General features: G+C 42.0%; 1 protein-coding gene across 1 annotated transcript in view; it reads left to right on the top strand.

The window, feature by feature from the left end:
* ARHGAP42 (Rho GTPase activating protein 42) overlaps window positions 1–13,979 on the top strand; it is a 359,221-nt gene that overhangs the window by 258,463 nt on the left and 86,779 nt on the right. The window contains exon 7 of the mRNA XM_033949795.1: window positions 11,137–11,241. Coding sequence (XP_033805686.1) covers window positions 11,137–11,241 — 105 coding nt within the window. The remainder of the gene's footprint in view (window positions 1–11,136; window positions 11,242–13,979) is intronic.

Here is a 13,979-nt window from a genome sequence, read left to right on the forward strand (position 1 = left end):
CAAAAAGTAGGGGAAGGAAGAAGAGACTTCTTCAGTGGTACTATAAGTTAAACAAAGATTTTATCTAACTTGATATATCTACTCTTCTCTTCCATGCACACCTTTTTCATATGGTATATATTGAAGAACTAAGGCCAGTACTGGGCAGACTTATGCGGTCTGTGTCACTTATATGGCCATTCAGTTGAGGATGAGCTGGTATGGTTTAGATGAGCTGGAGTGAGCTTCGACGGAGACTCCAGTAGGTGCACAATACCGGGCAGAGCTCTGGGTTTCTGGCCCAGAAATATCTAAGAAAAAGAACAATTTAAATTAAATCATTAAATTATAGAGAGTGTATGTTTGGGCAGACTGGATGGACCATTCAGGTCTTTATCTGCCGTCATTTACTATGAGCTCCTTTTACTAAGCCGCGTGAGGGCCTTAATGCACGGAATAGCGCGTGCTAATTTGCCGTGTGCGCTAGCCGCAACCACCTCCTTTTGAGCAGGCGATTTTTGGCTAGCGCGCACTGTAGCATGCGCTAATCCGATGTGTGCGTTAAAACTGCTAGCACGGCTTAGTAAAAGGAGTACTATGTTATCTCTCTCCCCCCCCCATTTTTTTTGTTATTTTTAATATAAACATCAGTGCTGCATTTCTGTACTAATGGTAGTATATTTTTATTTTATTTTTTTTTATAATTTAAATCATATTTATTAAATTTCAAATACAAACAAAAATCATTTCAAATACAAGAAGAAAGCCAAAAATTACAGAGTTAATATATAATAAACATTATCACTAAAAGCAAATATGGTAGTATATTAAGTATATCTGTAAGTAGTATATTACAAATGTAAATGAATAAGGTATTGCTTTAAGTAATAAAAGCCAGATTTTGCAGGCAATTTCTGAGTTTGTAGTTTAGGTCTTATTTATTTGCCTTGTCAAAATTTGAGCTCAAGGCGAATAATTTACAGGTAATGCAGGTAGTGTTTGCTATTTCTGGGAGTGTAGGGAGAGTGTTGGCCATTGTCCAACAGTAACACCTACTGGTCAAACTTAAGGATTCCAATATGAGGTCATGGTCTGACTCCTGTAAATGGTGTTGGGCTGATAGGACAGAGGGGAATATAACATGGGAGGAGGTGTGGGGTGAGGGAACCAGTAAAATCCGCCTACTCATTCGTTTGAGTGATTTCATATAGCTGTTGTAATTTTAGTAGACATAGTTTCATAATGTTTGAGAATACGCCATCTGTTTCTCAAAAATTAAAAAAAAAAAGTTGGTATGTAAACATTTTGTTTTGATTTAGTAATTTTCCAACTCATCCCACTGAAATTTTTTCCTGTTGAAGACTTAGTCCCACATGCCAGTGTTGTCTATTGTGATTATAACAGACTATACCTTAGATAATTATTGTAAACTGCAGATGGTATGTGATGAAATGCATGCCTAGATTTGTGTTTGCTGTTGTAATCATTCTAAACACATCTGCCAGATTATGCATATTACAGGAAGTGTGACTGAGCATGCAAAGTAATTATAATAGAACAGTTTGAAGATTGTATTGGATATTTTTCTGGACTAGCATCTAATAATCATTTTGCTACAGTAGCATATCTGTACTTCGCTGACCAGTTTAAAGGTCATTTAAACCTGTGGTTCTTGAACCTATTCTGGGGGACCATTAGTCATTTGGGTTTTCAGGATACCCCTAAAAAATTATGCATGAGGGAGGTTTGCATATAATGGAGGTGACGGATATGCAAATTTCTCTCATACATATTTATTGCTTCTCAAACACGGAGCTCACAATTAATTAAAAAGAACAGCTTCAGTGAATTTAAATACTATATACCCAGAAAGCTATTCACTGCAATATTTCATGTTCAAAATATAGACTTATATTATAGTATAATTTGTCAAATCCAAATATTCAGCTGAACATAATAACCTATAAATCTCATTTGTACAAACATCACAAACTTTTCATATGTAGGAACCCTCCCCCCCCCCCAGTTCATTCACCCCAAAGTCCAAAGCACCATTGATAACAATTCTTCTCCTTGCCAGTTGCTGCAACGTTTCATCTTAAGCAGAAAAATTTGGACTCAAATGTATCAAAGTTTCACTTCAAACGATCCTTGTTATTTTTCATGGTGTGTTATACTGTCTTGAGTTTTCTCATCATGTTAACAAATAGTCTAGTTTGTGATGTTTGTATGAATGAGATTTATAGGTTATTACGGGGTCCTTTTACTAAGGCGTGCTAACCGATTTTGGTGGGCAAATGTGTGTACCACATATAAATATGAGAGAATGTATGAGGTTTAGTAGTTCATTTAATAAAGTGTGGAGCCCATTGACTACATTTGTTACCTCGCAATAAGGGTCATATATCTCTCCTTTTCTTAGATTTCGTTACACATCCAGGGTGGGTGGGTGGGGGGAGGGAAATGTATTTTGAGGATTAAAATTACTTAACCTTTTCCTATCGTGTGTTCCGGGACATTCCAAAAATGACATAGACAGTGGATAAACAGTCTGTATGGACTAATAAAGAGCCAGGAACACAAAATATTTGAATTTACAGACTTATGACTTATTTACATTATGTTTACCGTAGCCGTAAATGATAACGGTGAATAATACAAAACTTTGCTAAACTAATTACGTTTGGAACCAGCGTAACGTAAAATTTATTACGCTAGGAAAAGGTTAATTATAATGTAATCACATCATATGACATATTGTATTAATAATTGGGAGGACGGTGGGAGAAAATGATTGTTTTATGTATTACTTGTGTAGTTAATAGTGCGTTTTTTATGCAGTATTTTATGTTCAATTAATTGTATTGTGCTGTCAGAGTTTGAAAATCAATAAAGATTAAAAAAAAATAAATAAAATTTTACAGTGTGCTAAATCGATTAGCGCGCACTAAAGGGCCACTATGTGTATTTGGATTGTAATAAAAGTATATATTTTGGACATGAAATACTGTAGTGGATAGCTTTCTGGGTATGTAGTTTGCATATTTATTAGGGATATTATGAAAACCTGATTGACTGGTAGTTGTACCCTACCCCCAGGGACGAGCCACCAATTTAAACAATACGGGTCGTCATCCGAGCATATCATGACAGAGCAGTGGTGCCAGGATTTGCCATTCTAGCTTATAAAGGGATCTGTGTTTTTCAGCACCACATTAAAAGTAGTGCCAGATTGTTAACGTACTGCTTACAAATGCTGTGGCCCAAAATAAAATTTGGTGCTCTTTCACGTAGGGCTCCTTTTACAAAGGCGCGCTAGGGCCTTAACGTGCAGAATAGCACGTGCTAAATTGCCGCGCGCACTAGCCGCTACCGCTTCCTTTTGAGCAGGCAGTAGAGTTTTGGCTAACGCGCGCGCTAAAACGCTTATCGCACCTTCGTAAAAGGAGCCCATTGATGCAGGCGCCTTAAATTTGAACTTGCTTGCATGTGCCGATTATTGTATGCTAATGACCTCATTGCTCTAAATTCTGCAGAGCAGCAACTAGATTTGATTATGTTCAGTTTATTCTCGCTGTACCACTGCCTTGGGTAAATTTCTACAAATAGGTGGTAGATAAAAATGCAATTTATTTATTGGTGTTTAGCAATTAAATTTAGTTGGTGTGTTGGAAGAGTGGGCCAAAAAGTGGCAAATGAGCTTCAACATAGGGAAATGCAAGGTCATGCATGTAGGGAAAAAGAACCCGATGTTCACTTACAAAATGGGGGGATCACCGCTAGGGGTGAGTAACCTTGAAAGAGACCTGGGAGTGATGGTAGACACATCATTGAAGGTGTCGGCGCAGTGCGCCACAGCCTCAAGGAAGGCAAACAGAATGTTGGGCATCATTAAGAAGGGTATCACGACCAGGACGAAGGAAGTCATCCTGCCACTGTATCGTGCAATGGTGTGCCCGCACCTGGAGTACTGTGTCCAGTACTGGTCGCCGTACCTCAAGAAGGACATGGCGGTACTTGAGAGAGTCCAGAAAAGAGCAACTAAGCTAATAAAGGGTATGGAAGACCTCTCATATAACGACAGACTGAAGAAGCTGGGGCTTTTCTCCCTGGAAAAGCGGAGACTTAGAGGAGACTTGATAGAAACCTTCAAGATCATGAAGGGCATAGAAAGAGTAGAGAGGGACAGATTTTTCAAATTATGGGGAACCACAAGTACAAGGGGGCATTCAGAGAAATTGAAAGGGGAAAGGTTTAGAACAAACGCCAGAAAGTTCTTTTTCACTCAGAGGGTGGTGGATACATGGAACGCGCTACCGGAGGATGTGATAAGCAGGAACACGCTACAGGGCTTCAAAGAGGGTCTGGACAGGTACCTGGAGGACAAAGGGATTGAGGGGTACAGATAGGAGTAGAGGTAGGTATTAGGGATAGGATTAGAGGATTAGACGCAGTTACAAAATTAGTCAGGGACACTGTTCAGGCAATTAGGCCTGATGGGCAGGATGGACCTCTGGTCTGACTCAGCGGAGGCAACTTCTTATGTTCTTATGAAGACTGTGGTGAACCACCAGCATGCCGATTTAGCATAGTATCAATGGATTACCGGGAACAGACCATTATACTCGGACGTTTTCCTCCAAAAACATAATGACCCATAAAGTGATAGTTATTTATTTATTTCTAAACTGCCTATAAGTAAGCGGTTAGCAATTAAAACATTCACAGTAGTTCATGGACAGTACATTTACAAAATGCATTCAAATTACATTGCAATTACATAGTAATTGAATCCTCTTAAAATAATGTCAAAAGCTCAATGAATTTACACGTTAACCATCCCCACGAAATAAAGAGCAATATTCCCCCTCTTCTCCCAGGAAACCTGAAAATGAAGTCTGCTGCTAATAGATCCTGGACTTCTACAATTCTCACCCTTAAACTAAAAATTTCCTCCACCCAAAATGCACCCCCTCTCCCCACACAAACTATACCTCACTAGTCTGTGCATATATGAACATCAGATCAATAAGCACAAAAGCAAACCTTATAAAGGACTGGATAGTTAAAAAACAGTTAAGTTGCTTATTCCTAGCCGAAACTTGGCTAACCTCTGACTCGGATCCCAGCATCAGACATGATAGAAACCTTCAAGATCATGAAGGGCATAGAAAAATAGACAGGGACAGATTTTTCAAATTAAGGGGATCAATAAGTACAAGGGGGCACTCAGAGAAATTGAAAGGGGAGAGGTTTAGAACAAACGCCAGGAAGTTCTTTTTCACACAGAACGCGCTACCAGAGGATGTGATAAACAGGAGCACGCTACAGGGGTTCAAAGAAGCTTTGGATAGGTACTTGGAAGACAAAAGGATTGAGGGGTACAGATAAGAGTAGAGGTAGATTATAGGGATGGGATTAGAGGTAAGTTACAAAATTAATCAGGGACCACTGTGCAGGCACTAGGCCTGATGGGCCGCCGCGGGAGCGGACCGCTGAGCAAGATGGACCTCTGGTCTGACTCAGCGGGGGCAACTTCTTATGTTCTTATGTTCTAATGGAGGGATGGGGAGACAAGGTTTCCGCTAGCAGAAACTAGTGTGGTACAAAGTGTTAAAAGTACATAAAGGTATAATTAAATATTTCTGTGTATTAAATGTATTCTTTGTAATTACAGTATGTTTAAATATTTATATTTAGTTTTAGTGAGGAAGTAGCCTGGGGAACTGGGTTCAGGTCCCTGTGACCCTGGACAAAGCCTCCATTGAAGCAGGTCGAGAAACTTAGATTGTGAATCCACTAGGGACAGAAAAAGACGTCCTCTTTTTAGAGGATTGCCCAGGTGTCCGGACAGCTTTTCAAAACCCGGCACTTTGTCCAGGTTTTGAAAAGCTGCCAGCTCGGGACCGCATCTGCGCATGCATGGATGCAACGTGGTGACAACACATGACGCGGCGCCGAGCATGAGAAGAAGTTGAGGGGCAGGGCTAAGAACATAAGAATTGCCGCTGCTGGGTCAGACCAGTGGTCCATCATGCCCAGCAGTCCGCTCACGCGGCGGCCCTCTGGTCAAAGACCAGCGCCCTAACCGAGACTAGCCTTAACAGCGCACGCTCTAGTTCAGCAGGAACTTGTCTAACTTTGTCTTGAATCCCTGGAGGGTGTTTTCCCCTATGACAGACTCCGGAAGAGTGTTCCAGTTTTCCACCACTCTCTGGGTGAAGAAGAACTTCTTTACGTTTGTACGGAATCTATCCCCTTTCAACTTTAGAGAGTACCCTCTCGTTCTCTCTACCTTGGAGAGGGTGAACAACCTGTCTTTACCTACTAAGTCTATCCCCTTCAGTACCTTGAATGTTTCGATCATGTCCCCTCTCAATCTCCTCTGTTCGAGGGAGAAGAGGCCCAGTTTCTCTAATCTTTCGCTGTATGGCAGCTCCTCCAACCCCTTAACTATCTTAGTTGCTCTTCTCTGGACCCTTTCAAGTAGTACCGTGTACTTCTTCATGTACGATGATCAGTGTTGGACGCAGTACTCCAGGTGAGGGCGCACCATGGCCTGGTACAGCGGCATGATAACCTTCTCTGATCTGTTCGTGATCCCCTTCTTTATCATTCCTAGCATTCTGATTGCCCTTTTTGCTGCTGCCGCACATTGTGTGGATGGCTTCATCGACTTGTCGATCAGAACTCCCAAGTCCCTTTCTTGGGAGGTCTCTCCAAGTACTGCCCCGGACATCCTGTATTCATGCATGAGATTTCTGTTACCGACATGCATCACTTTACACTTATCCACATTGAGGCGGAACAAGGCGTGACTTGGACAAAACAAGGTGGGTCTGAGTGAAACTGGGTGGGTCCGGGGGCAGGGTCATAGATCGTAGAATCTGGTTAAAAAAATGTATGTGTGTGTTTGTGTATATATATATATATATTCCAAAATGCACTGGGAGGAGGAAGGGACACAATTTTGAAAAAGTGGCCCCATCGGCAGGAGGGAATGGGTATCTTTCCTGCCAATGTTTCATAGAAATTATGGGGGGTAGGGATGTTGGAAGGGGGGCTCGGTGGATGTCACGAGGTGTGAAGGGGTGACGGCCATGGCAGGAAGGGGCCCTGTTTTGAGGGGGGCTGGGGGATTGGTGTGTGGGAGGGAAGGAGAGAGGGCATCTCCAATCAGCTGAGCTCCGCAAAGCCACTGTTTCAGGAAGTCCTGCTGGCTCTGATAATCAGGGATTCCACTGCCATGATCAGTTGATGGCAGGCCATGGCACAATTCTCTAACAGGCATCGTCATGTGGCATGCAATTGGCGGTTGCCAACTTTAGTGCGAGTTAGAGAATCTGGAGATTAACATCTCATAATTGACATAAATTGGACTTAATTGAAAGTTTGGTGCTTAACTTGCTAGGCGTGATTCTATAACAGTTAGGTGCCTTGTCCAAAGCACCTCTCTAACAGTGGGCATGATTAGAGGCAACTTCACTCATTCCTATAGTTTCCTTAAGTGTTCTCCCAGTCACCACCCCCATATTCTTAATGTAGTCCTCTTTCCATTGAAACAAATATTCAGCTAAATCTTATTTAGAAGTAGAGTCATCAAAAAGAAGAATTTCAGTCTTTGACCAATTAACTTTATAGCTGGAGAAGTTTGCAAAGTTCTCAAATACTTGTAAGAGTGTAGGAATACTGTAGAATCCGCAGTCAAAATACTGTAATATTGCTTCCAAGTCCTGTTCCTATGCCTCTGATGTCCAGTGATTGTTGAATTGTTATGTTCATTGAGCTGATCCTTTTGGGATAGGAGGATTGTCTGGTGATGTTAATGCTGTTATGATATTCTAATGTCGTTTCCAGACTTGGGAATAATGGGGGGGGGGGGGGGGCGTGGAGGGGAAGAAGGGTGGGGGGAGGTATTTTACATTGAGGGTTTTATGGTAGAATATAAGTGCTTCGCTTGCACTTTCTGTATGTTCATAAAATTAATAAAAATATATACAGTATACTTAATGTTGTGATATCAGTTTGTCATGTAAGTTGTTGTCAATTTAAATTTTTGTAAAATAATTGAAATGCCATTGGTGTTTATTTATGAAGGTGTTGATGTACTTCGCCTTGTAAAAGGCGGATTATAAATAATCCAATCCAATCCAATGGGAATTAATGTCTTATGTTTAGCAAAAGAAAAAGTAAAAAAGAATGGCGTAATAGTTAAAGCAACAGCCTCAGCTCCCTGAGGTTGTGGGTTCAAATCCCGTGCTGCTCCTTGTGACCCTGGGCAAGTCACTCGATCCTCCTTTGCCCCAGCTACTATAGATAGATTGTGAGCCCACCGGGACAGATGGGGAAAATGTTTCAGTACCTGATTGTAAACCGCTTAGATAACTTTGATAGGCAGTATATAAATACCTAAAATAAATGCAGGCAATCCCTGAGTTACAGACACCCAATTTAAGTATGACTCGTACTTAAGAATGCATTTGCGGCTTCATTTGATTTTACTGAGCAGTATTTGCACATTAAGAACAGTGTGTGGTTGTGCATTCTGTACCTTAGAGGGAACACTGGGACAGTTGCTCCTTTTGTCAACTAGGAGCAGAGGTAAGCAGCAAGAATCTTAAATTCTACAAGTTCTGAGTTACATACAAATCCAACTTAAGAACAGCTTTAAAATGTAACTCATTCTTAACCCGGGGACTGCTTGTATAGGAATAATCGAGCCATTGTGACATCACTGATGAGGTTGGCTCTTAGGCATTGGTGGAATGAGGCATTATGACATCACAATCTCAGCTCTGGAATGTTGCTACTCTCTGGGCTTCTGCCAGGCACTTGTGACCTGGGTTGACCACTGTTGGAAACAGGATACTGGGCCTGAGGGACTTTCGGTCTGTCCCAGCATGGTAACTCTTATAATCTTATGTGAGTCAAGTACAGCCAGTCCCTGAATTACAGATGCCTGACTTAAGTATGACTCGTGTGTGGTTGTGCATGTTGTACCTTAGAGGGAACACTGGTAGGGACAGTGAGCCCTTTTGTCAGCTCAGAGCAGAGTTAAGCAGCAAGAATCTTAAAATCTGTAAGTTCTGAGTTACATACAAATCCGACTTAAGAACAACTTTAAAAATGTAACTCATTCTTAACCTGGGGACTGCCTATAAATAAAAATACTACTTAAAAACATTCCTCCTCAATTTGCATATTTCAGTGAATCCCTAAGTAAACAATAGGGGCCAGATTTTGTATAGGACTCGTACATTAGGCGCCTTAATAAAGGATGCCTAGCAACACCAAATGGTGGCATCTGCGCTCAATTTAAAAAAAAAAAAAACTTGGCATGGTAATCGACCTTGACAGTTTTCAGCCAATGAAAAATAAAAAGGTTAAATCACCAATTAAGAGTTTGACGCCAAACTCTTAGGAAGCCTAGCGAGGACGCCTAACGAGGCCGACCTCAAAAAGTAGGCGTTGTTAGGGACGAAGAGTAGGCATGGTTAACTAGGCGTCACTAGACGTCCAAGTTAGAAACTGGTACATTAGGCCAAATAAAGCCCGGCCTAATGTACCAGTGCCTACCTCTAGGATGCCTAGTGATGCCTAAGCACGCCTAGGTGCTGCTGGGCGGGATTCTATAAGCGCCGACCGGAAGTCTTCCCCGACGTCAGCGCTGACATCGGGGAAGACTTCCGGTCGGCTGTGTGCTGCGGCAGAGCAGGTAGGAGAAAGAATGCAGAGGAAGTGTAGCCCGATGTCACTCTCAATACGTCCTCTTTTTTTGTAGAGTCACATGGTAACCCTAGTTCATGCAGTTCCACCCATAAGAGGCTGTGACTCATTGTTCCCTCTCCTAAACCATCCATTCCTAGGCATAAGTTGTTCTGTATCATAAGAAAAGCCATTCTGACTCGGACCAAGATGCACTGAGTTCAGCAACCTATCATGGACACTGGCCTATCTAGCTAAAAAAAAAGTACCTAGCAGATCCCCAACAGTAAATTAGATGTATCATACATAACTCATTGCCAGGGATGAGCAATAGTGTTTTTTTAAATACAAAATGTTCATGCAAAGTGTGACAAAAAATAAAAAAATAGTAGCCTTTTGTGAAAAGGAGGAAAAAGCCTCAGAATCTTGTCCATAACAGTGTTTCTTCACTCTCAGTCTAGATAGGGTAGATAACTTCATAGGTTAAAAAAAATCCCAAACCCCATCTTTTTTATTGTGTATCAACAATTTTCAAAAGATATGTTTACTTAAACGAATCCACAAGGAGAACTGGGGGAGGTGCAGGGGGAAGATGGAATAGGTCATATAGAAATGTATATTGAAGGAATGATAGAAGTATGTATGTAAATATCATAATTTATTATAATTTAATTAATTACTTCAATACAATGTTAATAGAAGGGGGAAAGGGGGAGGGGAGTGGGGGGAGTAAGGGGTTTGATATGGGTCATAGGATAATACATTTTGGAGGAATGATAGAAATATGTATGAAAATATAATTGTGAATTCAGTAGCATAATTAAATCAAATAACTATTCCTGAAGATTATAGGGACGAGCGAGGACGGAGGGGATTCCTTGCCAGGACGGGTGGGGACGGAGGGGATTCCTCGCGGGGACGGGCGGGGACGGAGGGGATTCCTTGCGGGGATGGGCGGGGACAGAGGGGATTCGTCACGGGGACGGGTGGGATTTTGGCGGGGACGGGTGGGATTTCTGTCCCCGTGCAACTCTCTACTCCCAGGTACCTTCAGCTGCAGAGTCTCTAGTTATTCGCAGTTTCAATTGCAAAAAACGCTGGCTGTTACAAATAACCGCGAATAACATAGAAAAAGTTATTTGCGGCTATGGTCTGCCCCCACGTCCCCCGCGAATACGGAGGGAGAAGTGTAAAAACATTTCTTCTTGTGTTGTCGGAGAACTGCTATAATATTAGGGGCCTCTGATTTACACTGCCTTTGTTTCTTATTACCAATCACAGAGGCGTTGCAAATAACTGAAATCTAATATTTAACCGAACTCTTCTTGGCTTTTCCTTTGCTGCCTTTTAGCCTATGCAGATGGTTAACGCTTGCACCTGAAGTCTGAGCATATTACTGTTTATATAATGTAGCAGTTAATATTAAATTTGCTTTTTGTTCCAACTTTACAGCTTTTGGCATTTCTTCAGGGACTGTTTACCTTTTACCATGAAGGCTATGAACTGGCACAAGAATTTACCCCGTACAAGCAGCAGCTTCAGTTCAATTTACAAAATGTAAGCTGAAACAGGATTCCTTCAATTACTTTTCCTCATGATTTAACTTCTGAAACCTGTAAAGCTCCTTTCAGTTGTAAAATCCTTAGAGACAAATGTATCATTTAGTAAGAGCTCACAGCACTTTTCATCAAAGCTCAGTGTTCAAATTGTTTATATAACCTGGATATATATTTTTTTTCTTTTCTTTTTGAACTGCAGGTAAGTTTTTCTGAGAAGCTTTTCATCAGTAAGTTCATTTATAAAAGGCCACAAGTCTCCATGTTTTGATTTTACAAAAGAAACACACTAAGAACATTATAAAAGTACTTGGAAAGTACCTGAATTTGGTAGACTGTTCCCACGAGTGTTTTCTTAAAAATCGCTTGGAAATACCAAACATTGGCCTCAAGTACTTAGCAGGTTTTAAATGAGTTTGTTTATTTATTCATTTTAAATTATTTATAACAGTGTTCTTCAACCTTTTGACACCTATGGACCGGCGGAAATAAAATAATTATTTTGTGGACCGGCACCGGTCCGCGGACTGGCAGTTGAAGAACACTGGGCTAAGTCGTGAACCAGACCCTGCCCATCTCCACCCAATCTCCGCCCTGCCCCCATAATAGTCCTAATTGTAACACTATTTTTTCCATTCATTTTTCATATATACACACACACAATATAATCGTATTAACAACACATAATGGTTAACCACAAAATTAAACTACATAAAGCACACTGTTTGCTTCTCAGTATTCATTCCTACCAGAAAACAGATAACCCCATGCAAATGCAGGACCAAAAACTAAAAAAGTACTAATATTCACAAACAAACCCTAAGATGCAAGACTCTGCAAGCAGTACAACCCCAGAGGAAAAGAAACAAATGCATTTCTTCCTGAACAGACAAATCAATCACTAAATAAAAAAAAAATAAAAGCATTTCCCCTACCGCTGTTGTTTCCCTCCCTCCATGCTGTGCCTTGACTACTGGCCTGCCCCCCGGTGTTGTCTTCGGGCCAGTTTCCTCTTCCTCAGTGCTGCAGTGCACAAAGCCGTGGGCAGCAGCTCTTCGCGCATCCCGACCTCAACTGCAAGCCTTCCCTTTGATGTTATGACATCAGAGAGAAGGCTTCCGGTTCAGGCGTAGGATGCGCGTAGGAGCTGCCCACAGCTTTGTGCACTGCAGCACTGAGGAAGAGGGAGCCGGCCCGAAGACAACGCTGCATCGATCGCACCGTGGATCGGCGGCTGAAGAGCACTGTCTGGGGCCCGATGCACATGCCGGCCCTGCGGACCAGCAGGAAATTTCTGTGGACCGGTACCGGTCCATGGACCGGTGGTTGAAGAACACTGATTTATAACATGCCTATCCGCAAATCTAGGCGAGGAGCAGAATAACACACAAAATATGCTAAAATCAAACACAGATCAGCAATACAAACAGTATAAAAACAAAGGAAATCGAGCATTTAATATTGGTGCAACCCTGTGTTTATTGAGAGCTAGTAATTTTAGTGAACACATTTCAGATTAATTTTCAATGTACAAGGTGCCCCAAAAGTCACTACAAACTTTTAATAAATTCTTAAAAATTTCACAAGAAACTGAGGGCTCCTTTTACTAAGCTGCGATAGCATTTTTGGCGAGCGCAGAATTGCCGCACGCGCTAAACCCACGCTACGCGGCTAGAACTAATGCCAGCTCAATGCTGGCATTAGCATCTAGTGAACGTGGCAATTCTGCACGCGCTAAGCGCACGCTAAAATCGCTATCACAGCTTAGTAAAAGGAGCCCTGAGTTTATTCATATTCTTAGCATCAACAAAAGAGTCGCTGCAGTTTTACTTGCTAGGCTTGCCATCGCGTTCCAACGCCCTGAAGACTAGTTGTATATAGGGCTGTGGAGTCGATAGATAAATCCTTCGACTCCGACGCCTCAGTTTCTGGTACCCACGACTCCGACTCCAGGTACCCAAAATTATCCTTGACTCCGACTCCACAGCCCTCCACATGAGTGCCTCCATTTTCGATAACTTTCAGCCACCTTCAGATGCAAGTGGCAATTTTGCAACGCTGCTCTAATGTCAATTGGCGAGCCATAGTTAAGGGATGATACTCTTACAAAAACTGCAAAGCCTAACTATTCTTTTGCTGATGGCCTGAAGCCTCTCCAAATGATACGTGGAGCGAAATAGAAAAAAAAAGTGTGCCGTGACTTTTGGGACACCCTGTATATCTAGAGCATTTATCCCCACAGTGCATCCCATGTGCCAACATTTGCTCACATGTCTGTTTTCTTCCTGTCTGCACAATGCCCCCCATGCCAAACTGCTTCCATCCTTTAACACCACAAGCCTTCTCCTCTCCCCCTAACCCCTAGCTCCAGCAGTCCTTCAATTTACTTGTACTTCTCGCCAACCCAGAACCTTCTTTCTGCTACATCCCATCCCAGTCAGGAACAAGAACTTGTGTGTGGTGGGAGTGTGTGGTGCAGTGGTTAAAGGTTCAGCCTCAGCACCCTGAGGTTGTGGGTTCAAACCCATAATGCTCCTTGTGACCCTGGGCAAGTCACTTAATCCCCCCCCCCCCAATCCTTGGGACAGACAGAGAAAAATGCTTGAGTACCTGAATAAATGCAAGTAAACCATTCTGAGCTCCTCTGGGAGAACAGTATACAAAATTGAATAAATAAATAAGTTGAGGAGATTATGGCAAGTTGGACCATAGTGGAAGAAGAAGGTGAGGGAGAAGTGC

The sequence above is a fragment of the Geotrypetes seraphini genome, chromosome 6 (assembly GCF_902459505.1).
Source record: "Geotrypetes seraphini chromosome 6, aGeoSer1.1, whole genome shotgun sequence".
Classification (NCBI taxonomy): Eukaryota; Metazoa; Chordata; class Amphibia; order Gymnophiona; family Dermophiidae; genus Geotrypetes; species Geotrypetes seraphini.